Source organism: Lutra lutra, chromosome 8 (assembly GCF_902655055.1).
Source record: "Lutra lutra chromosome 8, mLutLut1.2, whole genome shotgun sequence".
NCBI classification, from domain to species: Eukaryota; Metazoa; Chordata; class Mammalia; order Carnivora; family Mustelidae; genus Lutra; species Lutra lutra.
Window position 1 is genome coordinate 48,682,887 of NC_062285.1, and position 27,308 is coordinate 48,710,194.

The 27,308-nt window shown below is 35.7% G+C and overlaps 1 protein-coding gene across 1 annotated transcript; it reads right to left on the reverse strand.

Annotated features, from left to right (window-relative positions):
- Nucleotides 1-6,347: 6,347 nt before the first annotated feature.
- On the reverse strand, nucleotides 6,348-7,856 carry LOC125107793 (G2/mitotic-specific cyclin-B1). Its single transcript, XM_047743201.1, has one exon. It carries the CDS (start codon nucleotides 7,738-7,740, stop codon nucleotides 6,469-6,471), a length of 1,272 nt encoding a protein of 423 aa, XP_047599157.1. The 5' UTR covers nucleotides 7,741-7,856; the 3' UTR covers nucleotides 6,348-6,468.
- Nucleotides 7,857-27,308: the final 19,452 nt, after the last annotated feature.

Sequence of the window (27,308 nt, forward strand, 5' to 3'; positions counted from 1 at the left end):
AAGCAGTTAGTAGAGACTTTGAGATCAAATAAAAATATACAGATGAACACTGGGACTAGGAGAAATGCATCCCCAATTAAGGGACAAGCTGAGCAAAAACAGAACCTCAGGATTAGGCAAGTTGTCATTGGTGAAAGGCTGAGGGTTAATATGATTATAGACTGCATGCAGAGAAGGACTGGGAAATTTGTAAGTAGATTGGAGCTAGACTCTATAGTGGAGTTTGTGATTTATTCCTCTAGCAATAGAGACCGATTTTTAAAGTTAATAATTGAGATTTTATTTAGTAAGAAAATTTACCAACTTTTTTGAAATTTCCTACAGTGTAGAGTGCTTTGCTAGGAATTGGAAATACAGGGATAATATAAGACAAAACCTACTACTTTAAAATTTAATAGTTTGTTACATTTTGATTAGAATAAAGTAGCTTCCTTTAAGCAATGTGTCTGTCACCTTTTCTATAGCCTCAGAAGATGGAATTTGGTCCCCTCACCCCAGTTTTGTAGTTACTGTGGCTTTTAGAATCACTGATTTTCCTTTCCTGAGGAGTTCAACATCAATACCCAAGGTGACATAGACTTGCACTTCTCCTAATACTGACCCAGTTCTTCTTACTCATTATCTTCCAAGTTACCAACACATCCTGGCCTCATGTGACAGTGGGAAAAATTAATTTCTATTCTCATTAAGCACCCCAGTTAAATTCTACATCAAATCCCCTTACATAAGACCTTCCATTTACTTCTAAAAGCCCTTCAAGGAACTGTCCTATGAGTGCGCATGAATGGGTTCCTCAAAATTTACACTTAGCTTATTCTTTAATTCATTAGCAATCATGTTGGTAATAATACCTCATGTAGAGAACCACTGTGCTGGGCAAATTCAACCTCTCTTGGTGACTGCCACTTATTGTAGCCCTTGGAAGGGTGGCCTTACCAACTTCTCCAATATCACCCCATCCTTAACATAAAGCAGGCCTGTCTCATAATTCACCACGGCTGGACTCTGATGATGGTGACCATTTAATTGGTATTTCAATGAAAGTGTGAGGACAAAAATACAAAAATCAACCCCAAGAGTAATGTAAAACTACTTCCTAAATATGCCTGTTCTCAGGGTCCTCATGCCCAGGGTCATCCTCAGCACCCCTTATCACCCTATCTAGCTTGTGGGGAGATGCCTACTCCTGCTCAGAAGACACACACACACACACATATTTTTGAGAAACTACTGATTCTATGCATATCTCTGTGCATATCTATGATTCTAAATTAAAATTTAATTGATTTGAGGCGAACCTGGATGGCTCAGTGGGTTAAGCATCTACTTTCGGCTCAGGTCATGGTCCCAGGGTCCTGGGATCCAGCCCCACATCAGGCTCTCTGCTCAGCAGGGAGCCTGCTTGCCCCTCTCTCTCTGCTTGCCTCTCTGCCTACTTGCCTCTGTCTGTCAAATTAAAAATAAATAAATAAATAAATAAATAAATAAATAAATAAATTGATTTGAGTTGCAGAGGGTCCCAGGTTTAGACTCATATCTCATACTTTACTTTTTGTTTCCAACAAAGCTCTTCTTAGGATGCTTCTAAATGTCACACCATTTAGAAATAAAAATTCTATGTTCTTTTCCAAAGGATGTGAAACCCTCCTATGGCCACAATAGCTTTATCACTTAGAAAATAATAATTCAAGAATGGCATACCTAAGTCATTCATCTGAATAATATCATATAAATTATAAAACAAACCTTGTCAAATTCTGATTTACAGTCTGTCTTGTGGGGCATGAAGTGCATACCTATAGATTTTTCTTGTAATATTAATGTAGGGGCAGAAAACTTTTTCCTTCTCCCTTCTAGATTTTTTGGCTGGTCTAATAAGTAAATTGACATACAACAGATTAGCAAGAGAAAAATTCTGTATGTGTAGGAGACCATAAAACCATGAGATTTCTGAGAGTCAGGTAATTGAGGCTTATATAACACCCTGAGCTAAGGAGAAGGGAGTAAGTGTCTACAACTTCAAAGGGTAGGAAGACAATTCACAGGAAGGTAAGTTGAGCAAATGTTTAGAAAACAAACATGTGCCATGCCATGCAGATAAGTCTGATATAAAAAGTTATCTCTGGTAGTAGCTCCTTTTCTGGTAGGGATCCCCTATCTACATTCTTTCAGGCATTTAAGAGGTGGGGGAAGGGAGAAAGTGCTTCTTGAATCTGCTGGGCCCCAATTGTCTTCAGCTGGAAATACTTGCTTCCCCTCATCAGCTTTGTCCACAAATATTTGAAAACCAGCACACAAAAAGCTACAAGTATAAGATCGGTTTCCAGTTCACTGAACTCTAAATTCTTACAAAACCAAGCAACATTTCTTCCAAAAGGGCAACAGGTTTGGAGACAGAGCTTTAGCTAAAAAAATACAGAGGGCATCGAGCTTTACCTGCAAGAATAGTGTTGTTCATAAGAGAAACATTTGCATTCCAATGCTGGGTTTTGTTTTCTAGAGAAATATGGGAGGTGCTTATATAAATGAAAGGTTTATTTCCCTAAAACAAAAGTGCAATTTTCTAGAAAAGGGACTGGAAAGTCTATATCCAGAAATATATATGGCCTTTTTCTTTTTTACACCTATCAAGATTTCTTAAAACTTTCAAGAGCTCCTTTTTTTGTCCAGGAAATTCTAATAGACAAGTGCACTTGCTCCTGGGGTCCCACAGTAGACTCCTCCTCATCATTCACTTGTCTGGGTAAATTTCATCTCCTGTATTGTTTGCATCCTTCACAGAACACCAGCTCCCTGACAGCAAAGACTTTTTTCACCTTTGGGCCTCTAGACTAGCTCTGAAAGTGGTCCCTGCCATCAGGGAGGTATGCCTGGCACATGGTGAGCTCAGTACTCACTTACTGAATTGCTAGATTCCAGAAATAGCTAGTAAGTACAAATGAACAAAGACTCTGATTATACTCTGAATTTTATGCCTCATACTATGTTGTATTTACTTTTCACTGCCACCATCTCTTTCCCCATCGATAGATGAATAGAAAAAGAAGAGGTGGTATATAAATACGGTGGAATATTACTCAGGCATAAAAAAGAATGAAATCTTGCCATATGTAAAGACATGGGTGGAGATAAAGAGTATTGTGCTCAGTGAAGTAAGTCAGTTGGAGAAAGACAAGTATCATATGATTTCACTCACATGTGGAATTTAAGAAATAAAATAAATGAGCAGAGGAAAAAGAGAGAGACAAACCAAGAAACAGACTCTTAACTACAGAGAAAAAACTGGTGGTTACCAGAGGGGAGGTTAATGGGGAATGGGTGAAATAGGTGAAGGGGATTAAGAGTACACTTACTGTGATGAGCACTGAGTAATACATAAAATTGTTGAATCACTACACTGTATACCTGAGACTAATATAGCACTGTATGTTGATTATACTGGAATTAAAAAAAAAAGAAAGAAAGAAAAGAAATCCCCAGCACCTTATAGTTGCTCAAGAATTTTTTCTGAGATATTATTGAAATGCAGAATAATTTTCTTACAGTATGCCTTTTGACAAATAAGTCACAATAATTTACTTCTTTAAAATAATTTATTTTTTAAAATACTATATATATACGTGTGTGTGTATACATATATATGTGTATATATATATATATATACATATATATATATATATATACACATAGTGAATATAAAATAGTAAATTTGGAATTACCAAACAGCTACCATTCTTGGTTAAGCTTCTTTTGCAATCTCACAATGCAAAAGCAAAGCTATGGTTTATTTTAACATATTGTATCATCTATTCTTACTATATAGTCAATATGACTCACTTTTCATTGGTTGTTTGATCACCTCAGTGGATTTTTTCATTTAATAGTTTTTCATTTAATAGTTAATGGTATTATATATTTTTTGACATATTCAATAAAATACATAATTCATTTTTCCCTGGTTTCAAAAAAATATTTCCCTATTAAAATTCTTAAACGAAGAATTTTGCATATCCAAGAGCCTGGTTAGCAGTTAATATTTTGGTTTTGCTCAAGTCTTTCAGTTAATGTAAAAGCAATTATGACATTCTTTGAACTGGATTTTGTAGGTATAAACATTAATTACATTTCTGTGTTCTCAAATTTCATATTCATAAGCTAAGCTATCTAATGTAACAATCTGTAGCACAAAAAGTAGATATAATTTTAAGATGCCAAAAATTCCTACTTGCCATTAAAATTTTTCATCAAAATATCAGTCATTTATAACACTTGCTCTTTGCCAGATGTTTCACTGTCTCTGTTTCCCAAACTGAACTTGTATACCATGTCTGTTTTCATGCTTTCCATAACTCTTTGGTTCAGTTAAACTTAGATATTCAAGTATTTATTGGAGAATTACTATTGTAGATGCATAGATGTGCAAAATGATCTCTGCTTTCCAATATTTTATGAATGGAAATGTTTATTATGCTTTTTAATCCAAAAAATAAACATATTTCTCTTCTGTCTACAAGGTTCAGGGAAGAAAAATTGATCTGTCAGAAGCATCTACTAAAAATTACTCTGTTCTCCAGATAGATGGGTTAGCTTACAAAGGGATGGCCATGGTCTTTTTTTTTAAAGAGTTCTACAATAATGCGAATCAAAGTAGTTTTAGACATCAAATAATCTTTCATGAATGAAGATCTGATCATGGTGGATTTCTGATAAAAATTCAGCAATGGCTTTCTTTTTCCATTAAAAAGACCCCTGGCTTGCACAATAGGCCCTTAACCATCTAGCTAATATTAGCTTACCAGCCCTGTTTCTGATAGTTTCTTGCACGGCACCACGCTTCCAAATATGAACATTTTAGGTCCTGTAAAACTCTTTACACAATGACTATACTTTCATAATTTTTTGTTTCCTGTGCCAAGAATCCCCTTTCTGATTTTGTCTACCTTTGTTTTCCAAACCATCCAACTGGTCACTCAGGACAGTTTGGGAACTCTAGTCTCTGTACTCCCATTGCATCTGATGTTAGTATAATTTCTTCCCTGTCTTAACTTTTTTTTTTTTTAAAGATTTTATTTATTTATTTGACAGAGAGAGATCACAAGTAGACAGAGAAGCAGGCACAGAGAGAGAGGGAAGCAGGCTCCCTGCTGAGCAGAGAGCCCGATGCGGGACTCGATTCCAGGACCCTGAGATCATGACCTGAGCTGAAGGCAGTGGCTTAACCCACTGAGCCACCCAGGCGCCCTCTGTCTTAACTTCTTAAGGACCAAAAATCTTTTTTTTTTTTTTTTTTTTTTAAGTACTCAACAAAAATTTATTCAACTAGTCATAAAAATTATAAATTACAACAGCACACTAGATAGATTTTTTGCCAAGTTTGCAGAAGCTGGAGAATCGTTGCCTTCAATTCTGGCAAGGACACAGAGAATCCAGCACTTTTGTACACTGCTGAGGACACTGAGAAAGTCATCGGTCTTTCTTTTGCTAAGTACCTGCCAAAATTTAGTACATACATATTCTGGAGAACCCAGTGTACAGAAAGGAAAGTATATTATTTAATGATAATAAAGACATTTGTCTGTAGTAGCAAAGAGGAAAAACAATGTGAAGGTCAACAGCAGAATGAATATACTGTAGTATACCCTTAGTAATGCCCAAATACAGGGAAGGCCTATCCATGTTAAAAGGAATTACTTATATATAGAATGATTCCATTTCTTAGATATCCCTGTAACAATTTATATGCGCGTCTGTGTTTATAGAAGAGGCATCGAAGGATCTATCCCAAACTGTTGATACCTTCAGATGGACAGGATTGAGCTGTAGAAGTGGGGGGTAAGGAGTAAATCAACTTTTTTAGATACTTTGTTTTGAGGATCTACTTTTATTTGATCAACAATGAAAAAGTATGTTTAAAATACAAAGTTCTTATTTCTGCAGGTGAAAAAAATGATACTAAAGTTGATAATTTACGAAATAGTGGTAGAAATAAAAACTTGGAATTATGGCAGCAGCCACCGGAAGAAACAGAAAACAGGGAGGGGAGTATCTAAAGGTGAGGTGGCAGGCTTTTAAGCCGAAAGAGGCTGCATATTCTCCAAGACGACAGGGCTTACAGGGCTGTACATATGCCCTACAGAAGGGCTTTAAATGCCTTCATGACCAAAGTAATCCATATTAAGAAAGCAAAAGCCAAATACATAAAACAAGAACCACACGAATGACAATTATATATGTAAGTTGGGTCTCAATAAACTGAAAGCACTTTTTATACTCCCCACCATACCTTTAACACAACTTTTAGGTTATCCTCAAGTAGGAAAGTAGCGACATTCAAATGAGTTAAGGTATAAGTAAAAAGGACCACAAACTTTATTAAAAGTCAGTAAAGGTAACATATAGTATGTACAGATGGCACATGGTGCCAATTTTATTTCCAGTTATTATAGTACTCCAACTCATGTTTACAAGTTACACCTTTGCCACAGCCTTGGCTAAATCTTGAACTAGTGCAGAATTTAGCTGTGCCAGCGTGCTGATCTTTGCGTGCTTAGATGTGGCATACTTGTTCTTGATGGTCATGTGCTTTGTAAGCCCACGATTCACCATGACTATATTCTTAGCCAGGTGTTGCATAACACTTAGAAGGGATTCTTCAGTGTATGATAGATAATGCTGTAGAGTTGGTGTCCATTCACCGTTATCAAGAATTTTCAGTGCTAAGCAAAAAGCTCCTGCTGCAATCTGAGAAGGAGGAAAGTGCACCATATCGTAGTCCAACATAGTTAGTTCCATCAGGTATTTGGCCAAAGTATGTTGCTCAACATCAACCTCTCCGATCTTAGATGCTCTCCGAAGGAAATGCAGGGGTAGAGGGCGGCCCAGACCAAAATTTAAAGATCTTAGAATCTTCATTTCCATCTGTCTGATTTGGTGCTTAGTGTAAGTGTTGTCAGTCACAAAGGCAAAGTCACCAATTTCTGGAGGGTACATTTCTTCATATTTGCTTGCAATAAACATGGCAGTGACACCAACCAGCTGCAGCATCTTCTTGGGCACACAATTATTCTGCATGAACCGATCAATAATGGAAACAGTCATGTACATGGTCTCCTGAAGTAACCTGAACTTCATCTGAACCTGTACTAGCCAGTCAATAAGGATAGCTCTCATGTTTCCAGTGACTTCACGACCCAGTAGGTATTTTGGTCTGATGGCTTGCTCTTCCTCAAGTTGTCTCAGATAAGCATAAATATCTTTCACATATTCACTACAAAGGTTTGGATCAGCTCCATCTTCGGCATCCACATCATTCACTGCAAGAATTACATCAGAGAATGCCTGACACAGATATTCTTCTGCAGGGGCACATCCAGATGTTTCCATTGGGCTTGGAGAGGGAGTATCAACCAAAATAGGTTCAGGCGAAAGTTTTTCTTCTCTAACGGGCTCAGGTTCTGGCTCAGGTTCTGGCACAGGTTCGGGTGCCTTCTCCAGAGGTTTAGATAGTTTTTTAGCAATAACTTTTCCAGGAACCAAAGTTTTTGCTTCCTTTTTCAGAGGCAATTTGGCCTGTGGTTGTTCGCTGACTTTGTTACCAATGTCTCCGAGGGCTGTTCTCGGCCTCAGCCCGGGCTTGGAGGCCGCAGTTGTGGCCAGAGGCACGCGCTTTGCGCCTGCCATGCTGATCTTCGCCTTATTTTCCACATTAACTTTTGCGTTCCTGGTGACCCGGAGTGCCATGGCTTCTTCTTCACCAGGCAGCAGCTCAGTGGGGAGAAGCAGAGCACGGGAGTCACCAACCAGCCGGGGACCTGAACCCCGCGCAGCTCAACAGCCGTTCCGCCGCAGCACGCCGGGCAGGACCAAAAATCTTAATCTTCTCTGTATCTCTACTAACCAATATGTGTTATAAAGATTCAAGAAATGATTGTTAAGTAGATAGACAAATGTATCTAATATCAGTGTGTCAAAATGTTTACATATGTGATATTATATAGATTACATATGTAATATTTTGATATCAGAAAATATCTGAATATTAGACTGAATTTTTCAAAATTTCCTTGGATACTCAGTGTGATACAGCAATAGTATTTTCAATACTTCCTCCTTCTGTCCATGTTTAATGTTTTCTCTATTCATTTGTATTCCTGTCACAAGGAAGGTAAAATTAAAGATTTGCTTTTGTTTTTTGCCATTTTCTCTGTATGATTTTTTATCCATGTTACCATGCTGTGTCAGCTGTACAATTAGTGTTTCATTAGCAATGTCCCTTGAAAGTAATTGTTGTCATTGGCCCCAAAGGTACACATTGGAATGAGGCCATGTCAATAGATTCTAGAACATAGACAGCTTTAGAATTAGGCTCTGCCTACTTATCTTTAACAAATTGAAAATTAATTGAGAGTAAAAAGAAAAAAAAATAGTGTTCTCTTCTATGACCTACAGGAGATTCTGGGAATCTAAATGTTAGTTCTGCCTTTGTGTTAACAAGGAAACTTCTGTTTCAAAAGCAATTTTTTTTTCTTGATTTATACCAACTTAAAGTGTGTTTGCCTCTGGTAGCTTGTAAATTAAAGGGCTTTTATTGTATTCTGGCATCGTCACTTACTCAATGTGTCTCTTGTTTGAACATTTAAATTTTAGTAAGACTTGAGATATTCTCAGTTACATTCAGTGTAGTGGTTTTGCCATAATACCAGTTGAGAAAAGTTATAAAATGCCTGACCATATGGTCCCTTGATGCACAACATTTAATACAAAACTCAGAGTAAACGTTTCAAAAGTATTTTTGGAATCATTACCAAATGTTGATGCTACATAATAAAGACTATATGACAACACTCCAAATGTTAAGCATTTTTAAATTGAGGAGCATTCTCACAATAACAGGGAAAAACAGGGTTGTAGAAAGAAAACATACTTAGACATTAGACTTCACTTGTGTCAACTCAAATCAGGTGTGACCACTTTTAGCTGAAGATATCATGTGTTTAAGCCCCAAAGTCTTCAGGAAAAGATTATCATAGGAATAATAACATGAGTATGAAAAAATTTTGGTTGTGACAGGAATATGTCATGTTATGACAGGAATATGTCATATGTTATGAAATAAATATAAATTTATTTCATAACATTATATTTGTACCAGATTACAGGTTGTATCATTGCTTCCTAGTTTTTCAAATATCTCCTGCAATTTTAACTGGTCCGTGAATTTTCTTATTTAGTGCTTAGACTACGTTAAATACTAATATGCTATACTTAGGAAGCATATCATCAAAAAGTAATCTACCTAAAATTGTAGCAGCAGAATCACATGGAATTTTCTCAACTTTGATTATATCCAGAGATCTCCAAGATATTTATAGTTCTACACAATTTTCGTCAGCTTTTTTAGATTATGATTTATATACAATAAAATCTAGTCATTGTAAGTGTACAATTATGGACTTTTGACCAAAACATAGTCATGTGGCCCCCATCACAATCATGCTATAGAACACTTTTATCACCATAAAAGCTCCTTAATGTGCATTTGCAATAAATTTTCCCATTGCCACTCCAGCCCTTGATAACTACTAAACTATCTCATTACAGTTTTGTCTTTTCTAGAATTTCATATGAACAGAATTTTAAAACATAGAAAACATAGTCTTTTGGGTTTGGTTTCTTTCACTTGGTGTATTGATTTTCAGATTTATCCAAATTATTGCATGTTTCAATAGTTTGTTCTTTTTATGGCTAAGTAGTATTTCATTATATGAATATATCATTATTTGTCCATGCATTCACTAGCTGATAGAAATTTGGACTTGTTTCCATTTTATAGCTATCATGAAAAAGCTGATATCAACATCCAAGTAAAAGTATTGGTTCATACATATGCTTCCATTTCTCTTGGATAGACACTCAGGGTTGGATTGCCAAGTCATACAGTATGTGTATGTTTAATTTTTAAGCTACAGCTAAATTGTTTCCAAAGTGGCTGTACCATTTTGTATTCTTACTAGAATATATGAACATTCTAGTTGCTCCATATCTTTACAACTACTCCCCAAATTAATCTATAGTTTAATCTATAATTTAATCAAAATCTGAGCAGACTTCATTTTGAAGAATTGACAAGCTGGTTCTAAAATTTATATAAAGGAATTCGGGGCACCTGGACACAAATATCCAACAATGATAAGTGTATAAAAAACTGTGGTATATAATCAGGCAATGAAATATTACTTAATAAAATGAGAATGAGCTTTTGTTATAATTGAAACTACACTGATCATTCCCAAAAGATTATTGTGTATACAAGAAGTCAGATAAAAGAGGGTCAGTCTACTCTAGAAATACACTTATAAAATTCTAGAAAAAAGAAACTGAGTTATAGTGAAAGAAAGCAAGTCAGTGATTGCCTCAGAGTAATGCCAGGAAGGGACAGGAAAGAGGGACTTCCAAATGCATATGAGGAAATTTGGGGAATTAATAGATATATTCATTATCCTGATTGTGCTGAGGTCCAAATTTATCAAATAATACTCTCCAAATGTGTGAATTTTATTGTATGTCAATTATACATCAATAATATATGAAAACAATTTTTATTAATGATTTTTTGGTTAATGATTTTAGATAAGTTGTCTTAACCTTTAGTAATATGAAAGAATATAATATAATAATATGCCCTACTAAAACCTCCCTTTTAAACTCTATAAAGATTCTGAAATTTCTTCCTAGGGATTTTGGTTTTGGGATTTTTGTTTTTTTGTTTGTTTGGTCCCTTCTGCTTTGTTTTATTTATTTTTATTTTTTTATGCTTTATTTTAAAGAATGGGACCACAGGTGGTTAGATTAGTCTCCTTTGTGTTATTTATTTGAAATTTTATAATTAGGATTAACCATTTGGGTTGGCAAGGAATTTTTAGGACTTTGAACTCCCATTGGTATGTGAACATTAGTTTAAACCCAATTGACTAAAGACTTAAAACAAATGCACTGGTTACTTGATGTGGTCTCCTCATTTACTTGATTTTGTACTTGGATAGAACCCTCCCAAAGAACAAATCCAAGTCTTCATGGGCATCTAAAATTGGTGAGAACAAGAAGACAGAAACATTACCTCTCTCACCAGATAGTAGACTGTCCATTTGGCATCTTGCCTGGAAAGTTGCAAACTCAATTAAATGCACATATGGCCCAGAGCAGTAAGCATTCATCTTTGCCAAGACGCATTTCTCTATGGCATTTCCAAACCATGGCTGTGCTATAAACCCTTTCCATGTAATGAATTGTATTTTTCTTTTTGCTTAATAATTTCACATTGTACAATGCTTTCTCAGCCATAAAAGTAATCATGGAAAAATAGAATATTAGTATAAATTCCACAAGTGTGCTTTTCCTACTGAGGTACCTGTTATTTAGGAAATCAGGTTTGGAGATTATCTAGCCTTAATGAGAGGTAATGGTAGAATTAATAAATCTCCCAATATTCCCTGAAGCAGCTGTTCTCCTTTGAAATAATGAGCATATGGTTTCATCATATTTTATTGATCTGATCCCCTTCAGCTAAAGAAATATTTCAGTGAAATGAAACAACTTTCACAATTTCTGCATATTTCTCTATTTTCTTGGCTAAACAGAAAGCTGATGAGCATACAGATGGAAAACCAAAGGCAGTATTTAGATTTCTTAACCAAAGATTAGACAAGATAAGATGGGACCCATGAAATGTCTTTATTTCTGAGATCCCTACCTGTATATTTACTAGGTTTTAAAAACAAAGTGGGATGGACTAAAATAAGTTAACGGCAAAAAGAGATGCCACAAGTTAAATAGATGCAGGAATGGTCAGGGTTTGAGCCAATGACATATATACACTAGGAAGGCAGAAAGTGACCACAATTTTCTAGCAAAGTGTGACCAGGGATGATTCAAATAAGTAATGTCGAAATTATACAAAGATCTCATGGAAGGCTGTGCAGAGTTTCAATTAGGTGGATACAAGTAGGAATCTATTAGAAAACATATATAAGCCCGGAAAAAAAATGGAAAGAGGTTACATATAGGACATAAAAAGAAAATGTTCTAATCAGCCCAAGTTTGGGTGGGAAGCAACAGAGTAAGTGGAAAAAGGATTAAGTCAACATCAGAGACATCAGACAGGCAATTTCCAAAGGAGTTGAACTAAGCTATTTGAGATTTATTGAAAAAATGTGTATTTTAACTAGTCTCACCCCCCCCCCCCCCCCACCGTATCAATAGTCCCTTTGTAGAAGAGCTTCTCCTCCTGGAATTATATAATTTTATGGCACAAAGTTATTCTTTTAGTTTGAATTTCTCTCATTTTGTATGGTGGAGTATGCTACTTCAGAATGAACTTTGGTTGGTGTGCTCTAACAATGACATTGTTGATTTAAAATGTAGATTATTGGGCCCCAGCTCTCAAGAGAATAGATTCAGTAGATAGGAGGTTGAGCTAAAATCTGCATTTAATGAGATCTCCAAAAAAGTTCTGGATTGAGAATTCTTCCCTTCTGGTTTCTTGCAGCACGTGGCTTTTGAGGCTCTGAGTTCTACAGGAGGCCATTTATGACTCTGATCTTGATTAATTACCAAAAATAGAGCTATTTCTACCCACATTACGCCGGAAGAAGCAAATAGTTCAGCCTAATTTTCGTTATTTTTATGAAATAGGACAATAAAGGAAAATAGTAGGAAGATACCTTAATATTGGTCTAAAAGAGGGAACTGTTAAATTCATTGTGTTCTTTAGCCGTAATCTTTTGTTAGTCATACTTCATCAGGTGTTTTTTTTCTTTTTTGATTTTTTTTGGTATTCAAACACTTTTTTAAATTTTTTATAAACATATAATATATTTTTATCCCCAGGGGTACAGGTCTGTGAATTGCCAGGTTTACACACTTCACAGCACTCACCATAGCACATACCCTCCCCAATATCCATAACCCCACCCCCCATCCCAACACCCCTCCCTCTATCAACCCTCAGTTTGTTTTGTGAGAATAAGAGTCACTTATGGTTTGTCTCCATCCCAATCCCATCTTGTTTCATTTACTCTTCTCCTACCCCCTTAACCCCCCATGTTGCATCTCCTCTCCCTCATATCAGGGAGATCATATGATAGTTGTCTTTCTCCAATTGACTTATTTCGCTAAGCATGATACCCTCTATTTCCATCCACGTCGTCGCAAATGGCAAGATTTCATTTCTTTTGATGGCTGCATAGTATTCCATTGTGTATATATACCACTTCTTTATCCATTCATCTGTTGATGGACATCTAGGTTCTTTCCATAGTTTGGCTATTGTAGACATTGCTGCTATAAACATTCGGATGCACGTGCCACTTCGGATCACTACGTTTGTATCTTTAGGGTAAATACCCAGCAGTGCAATTGCTGGGTCATAGGGTAGTTCTATTTTCAACATTTTGAGGAACCTCCATGCTGTTTTCCAGAGTGGTTGCACCAGCTTGCATTCCCAACAATGGGAAGTGTAGGAGGGTTCCCCTTTCTCCGCATCCTCGCCAGCATCTGTCATTTCCTGACTTGTTAATTTTAGCCATTCTGACTGGTGTGAGGTGATACCTCATTGTGGTTTTGATTTATATTTCCCTGATGCCGAGTGATATGGAGCACTTTTTCATGTGTCTGTTGGCCATCTGGATGTCTTCTTTGCAGAAATGTCTGTTCATGTCCTCTGCCCATTTCTTGATTGGATTATTTGTTCTTTGGGTGTTGAGTTTGCTAAGTTCTTTATAGATTTTGGACACTAGCCCTTTATCTGATATGTCATTTGCAAATATCTTCTCCCATTCTGTCAGTTGTCTTTTGGTTTTGTTCACTGTTTCTTTAGCTGTGCAAAAGCTTTTGATCTTGATAAAATCCCAATAGTTCATTTTTGCCCTTGCTTCCCTTGCCTTTGGCGATGTTCCTAGGAAGATGTTGCTGTGGCTGAGGTCGAAGAGGTTGCTGCCTGTGTTCTCCTCAAGGATTTTGATGGATTCCTTTTGCACATTGAAGTCCTTCATCCATTTTGAGTCTATTTTCGTGTGTGGTATAAGGAAATGATCCAATTTCATTTTTCTGCATGTGGCTGTCCAATTTTCCCAACACCATTTATTGAAGAGGCTGTCTTTTTTCCATTGTACATTCTTTCCTGCTTTGTTGAAGATTCGTTGACCATAGAGTTGAGGGTCTATTTCTGGGCTCTCTATTCTGTTCCATTGATTTATGTGTCTGTTTTTGTGCCAGTACCATGCTGTCTTGATGATGACAGCTTTGTAATAGAGCTTGAAGTCCAGAATTGTGATGCCACCAATTTTGGCTTTCTTTTTCAATATTCCTTTGGCTATTTGAGGTCTTTTCTGGTTCCACATAAATTTTAGGATTATTTGTTCCATTTCTTTAAAAAAAATGGATGGGATTTTGATAGGAATTGCATTAAATGTGTAGATTGCTTTAGGTAGCATAGATATTTTTACAATATTTGTTCTTCCAATCCAGGAGCATGGAACATTTTTCCACTTCTTTGTGTCTTCCTCGATTTCTTTCATGAGTACTTTATAGTTTTCTGAGTATAGATTCTTAACCTCTTTGGTTAGGTTTATTCCTAGGTATCTTATAGTTTTGGGTGCAATTGTAAATGGGATGGACTCCTTAATTTCTCTTTCTTCTGTCTTGTTGTTGGTGTAGAGAAATGCAACTGATTTCTGTGCATTGATTTTATATCCTGACATTTTACTGAATTCCTGTACAAGTTCCAGCAGTTTTGGAGTGGAGTCTTTTGGGTTTTCCACATATAGTATCATATCATCTGTGAAGAGTGACAGTTTGACTTCTTCTTTGCTGATTTGGATGCCTTTAATTTCCTTTTGTTGTCTGATTGCTGAGGCTAGGACTTCTGGTACTATATTGAACAGCAGTGGTGATAATGGACATCCCTGCCGTGTTCCTGACCTTAGCGGAAAAGCTTTCAGTTTTTCTCCATTGAGAATGATATTTGCGGTGGGTTTTTCATAGATGGCTTTGATAATATTGAGGTATGTGCCCTCTATCCCTACACTTTGAAGAGTTTTGATCAGGAAGGGATGCTGTACTTTGTCAAATGCTTTTTCAGCATCTATGGAGAGTATCATATGGTTCTTGTTCTTTCTTTTCTTAATGTGTTGTATCACATTGATTGATTTGCGGATGTTGAACCAACCTTGCAGCCCTGGAATAAATCCCACTTGGTCGTGGTGAATAATCCTTTTAATGTACTGTTGAATCCTATTGGTTAGTATTTTGGTGAGAATTTTCACATCTGTATTCATCAAGGATATTGGTCTGTAGTTCTCTTTTTGATGGGATCCTTGTCTGGTTTTGGGATCAAGGTGATGCTGGCCTCATAAAATGAGTTTGGAAGTTTTCCTTCCATTTCTATTTTTTGGAACAGTTTCTGGAGAATAGGAATTAGTTCTTCTTTGAATGTTTGGTAGAATTCCCCCAGGAAGCCGTCTGGCCCTGGGCTTTTGTTTGTTTGGAGATTTTTGATCACTGTTTCAATCTCCTTACTGGTTATGGGTCTGTTCAGGCTTTCTATTTCTTCCTGGTTTAGTTGTGGTAGTTTATATGTCTCTAGGAATGCATCCATTTCTTCCAGATTGTCAAATTTGTTGGCGTAGAGTTGCTCATAGTATGTTCTTATAATTGTTTGTATTTCCTTGGTGTTGGTTGTGATCTCTCCTCTTTCATTCATGATTTTATTTATTTGGGTCCTTTCTCTTTTCTTTTTGCTAAGTCTGGCTAGGGGTTTATCAATCTTATTTATTCTTTCAAAGAACCAGCTCCTAGTTTTGTTGATTTTTTCTATTGTTTTTTTGGTTTCTATTTCATTGATTTCTGCTCTGATCTTTATGATTTCTCTTCTCCTGCTGGGTTTAGGCTTTCTTTCTTGTTCTTTCTCCAGCTCCTTTAGGTGTAGGGTTAGATTGTGTACCTGAGACCTTTCTTGTTTCTTGAGAAAGGCTTGTACCGCTATATATTTTCCTCTCAGGACCGCCTTTGTTGTGCCCCACAGATTTTGAACTGTTGTGTTTTCATTATTTGTTTCCATGAATTTTTTTCAATTCTTCTTTAATTTCCTGGTTGACCCATTCATTCTTTAGAAGGATGCTGTTTAGTCTCCATGTATTTGGGTTCTTTCCAAATTTCCTCTTGTGATTGAGTTCTAGCTTCAGAGCGTTGTGGTCTGAAAATATGCAGGGAATGATCCCAATCTTTTGATATACCGGTTGAGACCTGATTTAGGACCGAGGATGTGATCTATTCTGGAGAATATTCCTTGTGCATTAGAGAAGAATGTGTATTCTGTTGCTTTCGGATGAAATGTTCTGAATATATCTGTGATGTCCATCTGGTCCAGTGTGTCATTTAAGGCCTTTATTTCCTTGTTGATCTTTTGCTTGGATGATCTATCCATTTCAGTGAGGGGAGTGTTAAAATCCCCTACTATTATTGTATTATTGTTGATGTGTTTCTTTGATTTTGTTATTAATTGGTTTATATAGTTGGCTGCTCCCTTGTTAGGGGCATAGATATTTAAAATTGTTAGATTTTCTTGTGGGACAGATCCTTTGAGTATGATATAGTGTCCTTCCTCATCTCTTATTATAGCCTTTGGTTTAAAATCTAATTGATCTGATATAAGGATCATCAGGTGTTTTTTTTTTTTCAACATTTTATTTATTTATTTGTTCGAGAGAGAGAGAGAGAGAGAGCGAGCGCATGAGCACAGGCAGACAGAGTGGTAGGCAGAGGCAGAGGGAGAAGCAGGCTCCCCACCGAGCAAGGAGCCCGATGTGGGACTCGATCCCAGGACGCTGGGATCATGACCTGAGCCGAAGGCAGCTGCTTAACCAACTGAGCCACCCAGGCGTCCCATGGTGTTTTTTTTTTTTTTAATAAAGATTTTTATTTATTTATTTGACAGAGAGAGAACACAAGTAGGCAGAGAGCAGGCAGAGAGAGAGGAAGGGAAGCAGGCTCCCTGCTGAGCAGAGAGCCCGACGCGGGGCTCGATCCCAGGACCCCGGGATCATGACCTGAGCCGAAGGCAGAGGCTTAAACCACTGAGCCACCCAGGCGCCCCCATCACGTGTTTTTGATGCAAAACTTCTCTAGGTTTTTCTTTGGCATGCCAAACTACCTTGTGAATCTCTAAGAGGAATGATTACACTGAGCATTTCTGAAATAATTTGACCATAGGAGTCTCTTTAGGAAGAGGAGTACAGATTAATATCCTTCCAGAGCTAATGTTCAGCAGAATAAAGTACAGAAAATGTTAGTTTATGGACTTATACCACTATGCATTTTTATAAATATGTAGCAATGGTGAAGAACAGATTGCTCAGGAGTGAATGCCTAAACATTATTGCTAATTTACTATATAGTTATATGCATTTTAATATTGTAGGAACTAGACTCAGTAAGTTGGTTCAGTGAAACCAGAGAATGGCTGCATGGAACCTTGAGTAAGGTTTCTAAGGTTTCTAAACCACAGTACTGGATGCCACCATGTTAGGGAAGGACTGGGGTGAGGTTGAGTAAAATTCAGTGTCAGTAATGGCCTACCCAAGAAGCTAAGGCATTTAAGCTGCCTAGGAAGAGCTGCACAATTAGGGCTAGACTGTAAATGGAAGATGTCAGTAAACAAAAAAGGTTTTAGACAAACAGAGGGGAAAATATTAAGGTGTACAGAAGAACTGAATTCTAGAAACAGAAATAAGGTTGAAAAGTGTGTGACCTAGTCAATTAATGTCATAGGATGAACATGATAGAGGTTCATATGTCTACTCTTAGGAAAAGTATTTATAGTGTACCTGTCCTTTATTTTATTTCTTCAAGGTCATTTGTTCCCCAGCTCTCTAAGGAAAACAAATGTAGACTTTATTTGTAGACTCACTTTAGTGAGTGACTATTATACTCCAAATTCATGTTAATCACATTTCTGCATTATTATAAAATATTACCTAAAATAATACACACGCTAGTTATAACATATTAGATAATCTATTAAGTGATAGAATATCTAATGAAATTCTCATAAAATGCCTTACAAGATGAGGGCAAAGCCACTCATTCAAGGACAAGCTCTTGCAAATTAGGAATATGGACAAGACTTAGAATCATTTATTTATGATAATTTACTTAGTTATTATTGTTTTTATTTTTATGTTTTATTCCCTTTATTTGTGACTTAAATAGGTATGACCACCCCATCTTAATATTATATCATTGTCCCATATTCCATTTTGTTTTTCTTTAGGTAGGTAGACTCTAGGTCCAGCATGGAGCCCAATGTGGGGCTTGAACTCAAGACCCTATGATCAAGACCTGAGCTGAGACCAAGTGTTGGACACTTAACCAACTGAGCCACACAGGTGTCCTATGCCATATTTTCTTTAAAAATGTTAAAATATAATATTGATAAAAATATTTATCAAACAGTTTATTCTGCTATTAGCCAATGATGATTCCCACAATACCTTAAGTGCTTAATTCATTTGTTGTCTCTGTACCTCACAAAATTAACTGATTATTAATCATATAAGATAAAACAATTATGATACAGATCTGAAAGAAAAGACATTGGACAATGAGCTATAACAGATGTAACAAACTGTTATTCCATGTTACAGTGAAAAGAGGCCATTTACATCACGTGTCTGAGGGGCATTAATAATTACTCTAAATGAAAGAGGTGGCCAAGGCTTAGTAAAATTTCTCTATAATATAAAATGTCACCTTATATTTTCACAGGTTGTTTAAACAGATCATATCTTTCCTTCCACAGTTCATGGAAGAGTTCTGTTTTCTATTAGATTAAAAAAAAGTCTCTGATTATACCCTATTGTTGTTTGGCAGTAACACATCATACAGATCATGACCTGGATGTTCTGATCTTAAAAACACTTTAGATCAAGCGCTTTTCTTGCCACTGCAATTGAGAATAGCTACTGCTTTCACTGGCTTTTTCGGTCTCCATGAGGTCAGTGTTATTTTCCCCATTTTTCAAGTGAGGAGACTGGCAGAAAAAACTTGCTCAAGTGTCACAATCAAAGCAAGTCACTTGCAAAATTAAACTTTGAGCCTAAAGCATCTGAGATACTAGCATACCTGTGACTGAATAAAGCAAAGTATATTTATTATGCTCTAAAAATTCTTGTTCTTTTTTAAAGCAAAATACTATAAATAAGGATCCACACTATTTAAAAAATAAATTTAGCTCATATTTATGAGTCTACAGATGGCACTAGAAATTATAATAAACAACTAATTAAGTATCTAAATATAGATAATTTGGGGGCATAAATCAGTTTTTTCAGAACATTATGAAATTCTAATCATTCTTATTCTATTCTAGTATATGTGCTGCCGAAGCGAGCACGTTATTCTATTCTATTATACACTTAACTATCATTTTTCTCATATGGGCTCCAAATTTTATTTCTTTAAGAATTAGAAAGACATATATTCATTCACACCACATAATATCTAAGGAGGAAATAAAGGAAAAATACCAAACCAAAGCACGCATTTTTGCTGTCTATACTAATTTGTAATTGAGTTTCTTCACTTAACATTAAACCAAATGGTTCTCATTATGAAAGGTAAGTCTTAAAATATCTTAGGTGTTCAGGACTCATAATCACCAAGAAAAATCAATACTTATTTACTTAAATCTTTCTATAATACTGTGTATAACACAGGTTTTGTCAGATTTTAGTGAAGCAGTTCAAGGTTATAAGAAAGCTGATTTCTCTCAGTGATATTCGAATGGCAATAAAATGGATAAAGGCATCACTTGTGCTTTAAATGTGACTTTACATTATGACATATATATATTATATACCTACAAACATATATATACACATTTATAATGACATTCTGATACAAATATTATGCTTAACCAAGATATTTAATTTCTACAAATTAGTTTTATGAATATGTGATGAATAAATGATAATATTGTTTAATAAAAATCATATTCTGAAATAATTCATTTTACTTTTTTCTTCATAAACTGATTCTTCATAAATAGTGTCATAAATTGATACACTATTTTTCTTCACAAATTGGTGACTTCAATGTGCCCACGAATGATACGTTCAACCCAATGGCTTCCAAGTGATTCAAACCATTCACCTCCAATGCTTGTCTTTTCCTCTATTTCAGCAACTCTTACCATCACACTTTGGCTCTTGTCAACATGTATAACAACTAGAAAGCTAATAATCAAATATTTCACTCTGAATACCAAGTACTCTTTTTTCAACTTGCTTATTTTTTTTTTTTTTCAACAAGAACACCACCTATTTTAGTGGTCTCTTTGCTGCTTCCCTACTTAGATTTCATGGTACAACATTTCAGTAACCCTCTTGCAAAACTAAATGAATTTGCCTTAATTTTGATTTGAACAATCTACCCAAACCCCTGCCCTGAATGAACCTAACCATCTGTTTGCTCTGAGCCTGCACTGATTATTCTAAAAACCACTGGAAAATATCTCATTAGACAATATATTAATTCCACTGTGAATTGAGAGACAATTTCAAATGAGCTCTCGGCACTGCCACATCTCTCTGATTCTCTAATAACTTACTTTTAGATTCTCCACAATTACCACGAAACTTCTCTACTACTTTTTCAAACATTGGACTAACCTTATCCTGTTTATGCTAAGTGACCTTGACTTCTATTTTAAAGAAATTAAAACCATCAAATGGAAACTTCCTAATTTTCCTTTTATAAAACATTCCAACCTACCCCTATCTGTACATATACTTTTTTCATGTTATGCTATTAAGTAGAGAACCTGCCTCTTCTCTTCCCTAAGTCTGATGCTTCCACCATTGTTTTGGACTATATTTTCTCTCATCAATATGCTCAGTATTTACAAAAATGTCTTAGTATTTCATTTCCAGTCAGTTACTGTCCCATGATTGTCCTCTTGAAAACCCTCATGCCCTCATTATTCTTTACTGACTCTCTCATACCACAGACCAGAGTTCAATTATCTTCTAAATGCAAAGGACAAAAAAATTAATATCCAAGCTCCAGACATCATTCTGGTTCTCTCTCTGTCGTTTTATTCCATGGATTCCATGATTTACTGACTTATAATCTTTATCCTAATAGACTAGGCCCACATATACTATTTTCTCTTCAACCTCATACCTTGGACAAACCTATTCCAATCTGAGTCCCTAGATATTACAACCAGATCCACAGAAAATAATTTTGGTTGTGCTCTGGTAATTTCCTTCTTGTCTTTACCCAGTCTTTCTAGCATTTACCTCTAGATATAGCCATGTGACTTGATCTAGGATGAGGAACATGTAAAACAAAAAAATTTTAATAAATATTAATATCTTACTAACTATTGCTGGTAAAACAACAGTAACAAAATAAGAAATTAGTATGGTAAGAAGAGAGGGATAGGAGGTCAGGTCAAACCTTGGAAAAGCTTGACAAGGAGAAATAAGAGAGAAGGCTGTGAGCCAAGAATAATAAAAGAAAGAACAGGTACATATAGCATCTTTTTTTTTTATTTTAGAAAGGAATTGTCATATAATAAAATTTATCTTTTTTTTTTTTTAAATGGAAACTCTCCTTTTAACCACTATACAACTGTCAGAATGGCAAAAGCCAGAACACTAACAAACTAACAATACCAAACACTGATGAGAATGTGCAGCAACAAAGACACTACTCTCATTCATTCCTGGTGGGAATGCAAAATGGTACAGCCACTGTGGAACAGTTTGGTGGTTTCTTACAAACATAAACATACTCCTATCATATGATCTAGTAATCATGCTTTTTAATATTTAACCAAGTGATCTGATGTCTCTAGCAACTTAACTCATAATTGCCAAAACCTGCATAAGCTAAGATGTTCTTCTTTATATGAATGGATAAACCATGGTATATCCAGGCAATGGAATATTATTCGGCACACACACACACACACACACACACACACACACAAAAGAAAAGAGAAAGAAAAGAAAGAAAGAAAGAAAGAATCTACCGGGCCAAGAAAAGATATGGAAGAAGCTCAAACTTATATTTCACAAACTATGTGAAAGAAGTCATCTGAAAAGGCCACATACTGTGATTCCAAGTATATGACATTCTAGAAAGGGCAAAATTATAAAGACAGTAGGATGAGGACATGGGTTGAGGAAACAGATGAACAGGGAAAACACAGTAGATGTTTAAGTTAGTGAAAATACTCTGTATGATACTATACTGATATACATATATGATCATATATTTGTACAAACCCATAAAATATACAAAAGCAAGAGTGAACTCTAATGTAAACTATGGACATTAATTAGTGATAGTCGTGATGTGTCAGTATAGGTTCATCCCTTATAACAAATATTTCAGTCTGGTGGGGATGTTGATAATAGGGGAAGCTGTGACTGCCTGAGGACAGGAGGTATATGGAAAATCTCTGCTCCTTCCTCTCAGTTTTGTTGTGAACTTAAAAGTCTCTTTAAAAAAGATAGTCTTGAGATGCCTGGATGGCTCAGTCAGTTAAACACCTGACTACTGATATTGCCTCAGGACATGATCTCCAGGTCATGAGATTGAGCCCTGCATTGGGCTTGTGCTCAGTGTGGAGTTTGCTTGTCCCTTTCCTTCCTCTGCTGCCCCTCCCCCAACTTGTGGGCTCATGCTCTCTCGCTTCCCCCCAATAAATAAATAAATAAATAAATAATCTTTTTAAAAATTAAAAAAATAAAATCTTTTTTTTAAAAAAAGGGCAGTTTTACTCATCTTGAGGCATAGGTTTACCATGTGTTTCTATGCTGAAGGTTTTGTTCTCCCTGCCGCTTTCCCTTCACAACCATCTGGAAGAGGAGAGCAGCTTGGTTTTCCCCTTAATCAGTCACTGATTTCAGTATTCTGAAAATACTCCCATCATCCATATTAAAGTTTTTACATATTGATAAGTTCCAAATAGCCCCAGCAGACTTCACACAGGATATAATTCCAATGTTACAAAAGAGAAAAACCAAATAAAAATTTTAAGATTTTTTTAAGTAATCTCTACACCCAGTGTACGGCTCAAACTCACAACCCAGAGACCAAAAGCCGCATATTCTACTGACTAAGTGAGCCCAGTGTTCCCAAACCAAAAGTTATAATTTGATGTACAGTCAAGGTTATTGGGCTTATAATGATGTGGAGAGAAAGTTTTCAAAGTAGTGTCTGATAACAGATGGCGTGATTTTATTATTTCCTAGTGTGCTATTATGGTTAGTCATGTCCCAATGATTATGTTAAGCAAACTTCTGGGGTCAAAAGGGAAGAGAAAGCTAAGTCTGTTAAAGCATATCCTAACAGACTAGTGAAATGTGTCAAAAATAGACAACAAACTAGCTAATTATGCCATCCAAATGAGCAAGCTGAAATTTTTCTAGAGAGGTAACATGTTTCCAGTGGGTTAGTCCTTTGCAGTAAATGAGGAGCTGCTCTTCCATAGAAGATATAGTTGGTTCAGAAATAAGAGGACTAAAATGATTTTATTAAATAGCAATTAAACATATCGATTTAGAGTGACATAGTAAAAAAAATACCTCTTGCTAAGCAAAAGATGTATTAGGGGAGGTGGGTAAGGACTATAAGGATTCTTTGGCTATAAAAGCAAGAAATATAGAATAAAATGAACAAAATATTTATTTAAAAAATTAACCCTTTTATTACATTAAGATATAACTTAGTAAATAGAACACAAAACTAAGACATTTCCTTAAAAATACTAGGAAAATACACTGAAATATATTAGTTTAAATGCTTTCTAACTTTATCAGATGAGGCCATGTAGAAGTTCAATAAGGACAAAATCTGCTAAATGTTGGTAAGTTGTTTTACAGGATAATCTTTTATATGTAGTATTTAAATGAATGAAAATACATAGGTAACCTATTAAACAAACTTTACATATTTTATCATAATTTAATTAACAGGTATTTCCAAAGATCTGAGAATAAAATCAAGAAATTCATTCTGACATTTTTTATGTTCCTAGTTACAATATATTGAAGAATATTTAAATAAATACCACACACTCATGCACACACATGTATGCATGTATGCAGTATGATTTCACAGTAAAACAACTGTGGAAACTGGTATATATGTTATCCCCTTCTTGATACTCACAGTAAAAATTATCAATGTAACAGATTAAAGAAGTTCTATTATAGAAGTCTTGTGTTATAACTTTGTTTAGATTATCAGTTACCAAATTATTTTGAATGCAGACCCTTTGTCATTAGCACACATTTACATTTTGCATGCTATTAATGAATTTTGGAAGCTAATTAGTGAAACAAAAGTCCATTTGCACACTTCCTGAAGTTTAAGCTTCAAAAAGAATATAGTTAAAACATTTTCACAAATGGCTTTTTTTTCTAGAATTTATTGGGAGAAAAATATAATTGACATCTTCTACATAGCAAAGACTTAGAATGGCACAAAGTTGCTTCCTAAAGTAGCTGACTAGTTTCTATAGACTCCAGGTTTGGCACTAAATACATACATACATATGTAGGAAAAAAATCACAGCAGATCATGAAAGTGACTAAAATTTTATCTTACTTGGGAATCAATAATTTCCAATGTTAATTTTTATGTGTTCATTATGGACTAAATGTTTGCATCCCTTTCCCCTCAAATGCATATGTTGAAGCCCTAACCTCCAATGTAATGGTATTAGGAAGTGGGGCCTTTAGGAATTATTAGGTTTAGATGAGCTCATGAAAAGTAGGGTCCTCATGATGGGATTAGTATTCTTATAGGAAGGAAACGGGGAGCTTGACCTCTTTCCTGTGTGGCATTTTGAGTGTTCATCAAGAAGGCAGACATTTGCAAACCAGAAAGAAGTTCCTCGCCAGAACATTACCATGCTGTCACCCTCATCTTTGACTATATACCCTCCCAAATAGTGAGAAATACATGTCTGTTTAAGCCACCCAGTCTATGATATTTTGTTATAGTAGCATGAGCTAAGTTAAGACTATTTTCATCTGCTTTCATTTGAAGACAATTTCTCTGCTTTACAAGCAGCTGTTTTCATCAACTTCCTATATATGTGTGAAACTGGTAATTAAAGGAGGTCATATTAATAAGTTTCATTGTCCTTAGATACTCATCTGACTCACAGCACAGAAAATGTTGGAAAGAAGTACTTAGGATAGAATGACTTTCCAAGATGGCAGAGGAGTAGGAGACCTTAGTTTTTCTGGCCCTAGGAATTGCTAGATATCTGGCTATCAAATCATTCTGAACACCTGAAGCTCAACCTGAGATCTAAGAAAAGAATTAATACAATTCTATAAATAGGAAAGCAACTATGTTCTGCAAGGATGACAACATGGAAAACTCACCTTAATAAAGAGAACAAGAGGCAGTACTGACTGCTAGGGACCTAGTCAATATGTATTTGGCAAGATGTCAGAAATAGAGTTCAGAATAACGATTATAAATTTATTAGCTGGGTTTGAAAAAAGCAGAGAAGACACTAGAGAATCCCTTTGTGGAGAAATAAAAGAACTTAAATCTAGTCAAGTCAAAATAAAAAAAGCTATTAATGAGATGCAATAAAAAGATGGAGGCTCTAACTGCTAGGATAAATGAGAGAGAAGAGAGAATAAATTATATAGAAGACAAAATGATGGAGAATAAGGAAACCGAGAAAAAGAGAGATAAACAACTACTGGATTATGAGGGGAGAACTTGAGAGATAAGTGATACAATAAAGTGAAATAATATTACAATAACTGGGGTCCCAGAAGAAAAGAAAGAACAAGAGAGAGGGTATCAAGATATATTGGAGCAAATTATAGCTGAGAACTTCCCTAATCTGATGAAGGAAACAAGTATTCAAGCACAGGAGGCACAGAGAACTCCCCTCAAAATCAGTAAAAATAGGTGAACACTGCAACATGGAATAGTGAAGCCTGAAAATCTCAAAGACAAAGAACATTTTGAAAGCAGATTGGGACAAGAGGTCTGTAACCTACAGAGGTAGAAACAGTAGACTGACAGCAGACCTATCCACAGAGACCTGGCAGTACAGGAAGGACTGGCATGATATATTCAGGGTGGTAAGGAGAAAAATATGCAGCCAAGAATACTTTATCCAGCAAGGCAATCATTGAGAAAAGAAGGAGAGATAAAGAGCTTCCAGAACAAACAGAAACTAAAAGAATTTGTGAATCCTGCAAGACATATTAAAGGGGATCCTTCAAGCAAAGGGAGAGTCCAAAAGTAACACAGACCAGAAAGTAAGAGACACAAAATACAGAAACAGTCACTTTACAGACAATACAATGGCCCTAAATTCATATCTTTCGATAGTTATTCTGAATGTAAAGGGATTAATTCACCAATAAAAAGACACAGGGAATCAGATTGGATAAAAAAGCAAGACCTGTTGATAGGTTATCAACAAGAGACTCATTTCAGACCCAAAGATACCTCCAGATTGAAAGTGTGGGGGGGTGGGCGGGAAATAATTTATCATGCAAATGGACATCAAAAGAAAGCTGGAATAGCAATCCTTATATCTGACATACTGATCTTAAACCAAAGTCTATAATAAGAGATGAGGAAGGACACCATAGCATAATTGAAAGCACTACCCAGCAAGAAGACCTAACAATTGTAAATATTTATGTCCCTAACATGGGAACAGCCAAATACATAAAAAATTAATAACAAAATTAAAGAAACACATTGATAATAATACATTAATAATAGGTGACTTTAACATCTCTTTTGCTTTAATGAACAGATCATCTAAGCAGAAGATCAACAGGGATAAAGGGCTTTGAATGACACACTGGACCAGATGGACTCCACATATATATTCAGAGCATTCCATTCTAAAGCAACAGAACACATGTTATTTTCAAGTGCACATGAAGCATCCTCCAGAATAGATCACATGCTGGGTCACAAATCAGGTCTCAATTGGCCCAAAAGACTGGGATCATTCCCTACATATTTTCAGATCACAATGTTTTGAAATGAACTCAATTACAAGAGGAAATTTGGAAACACCTCAAATACTAGGAAGTTAAAGAGCATCCTACTGAAGAATGTATGGGTCAACCAAAAAATTAAAGAATAATTTAAAAAGTTTATGGAAACAAATGGTAATGAAAATGAAACTATTCAAAACCTTTGGGATGCAACAAAGATGATCCTAAGAGGGAAGTACATAG

Bases quoted from the DNA above. Each gene is read 5' to 3' on its own strand.
- LOC125107793 (XM_047743201.1), bottom strand. From the start codon at position 7,740: ATGGCACTCCGGGTCACCAGGAACGCAAAAGTTAATGTGGAAAATAAG.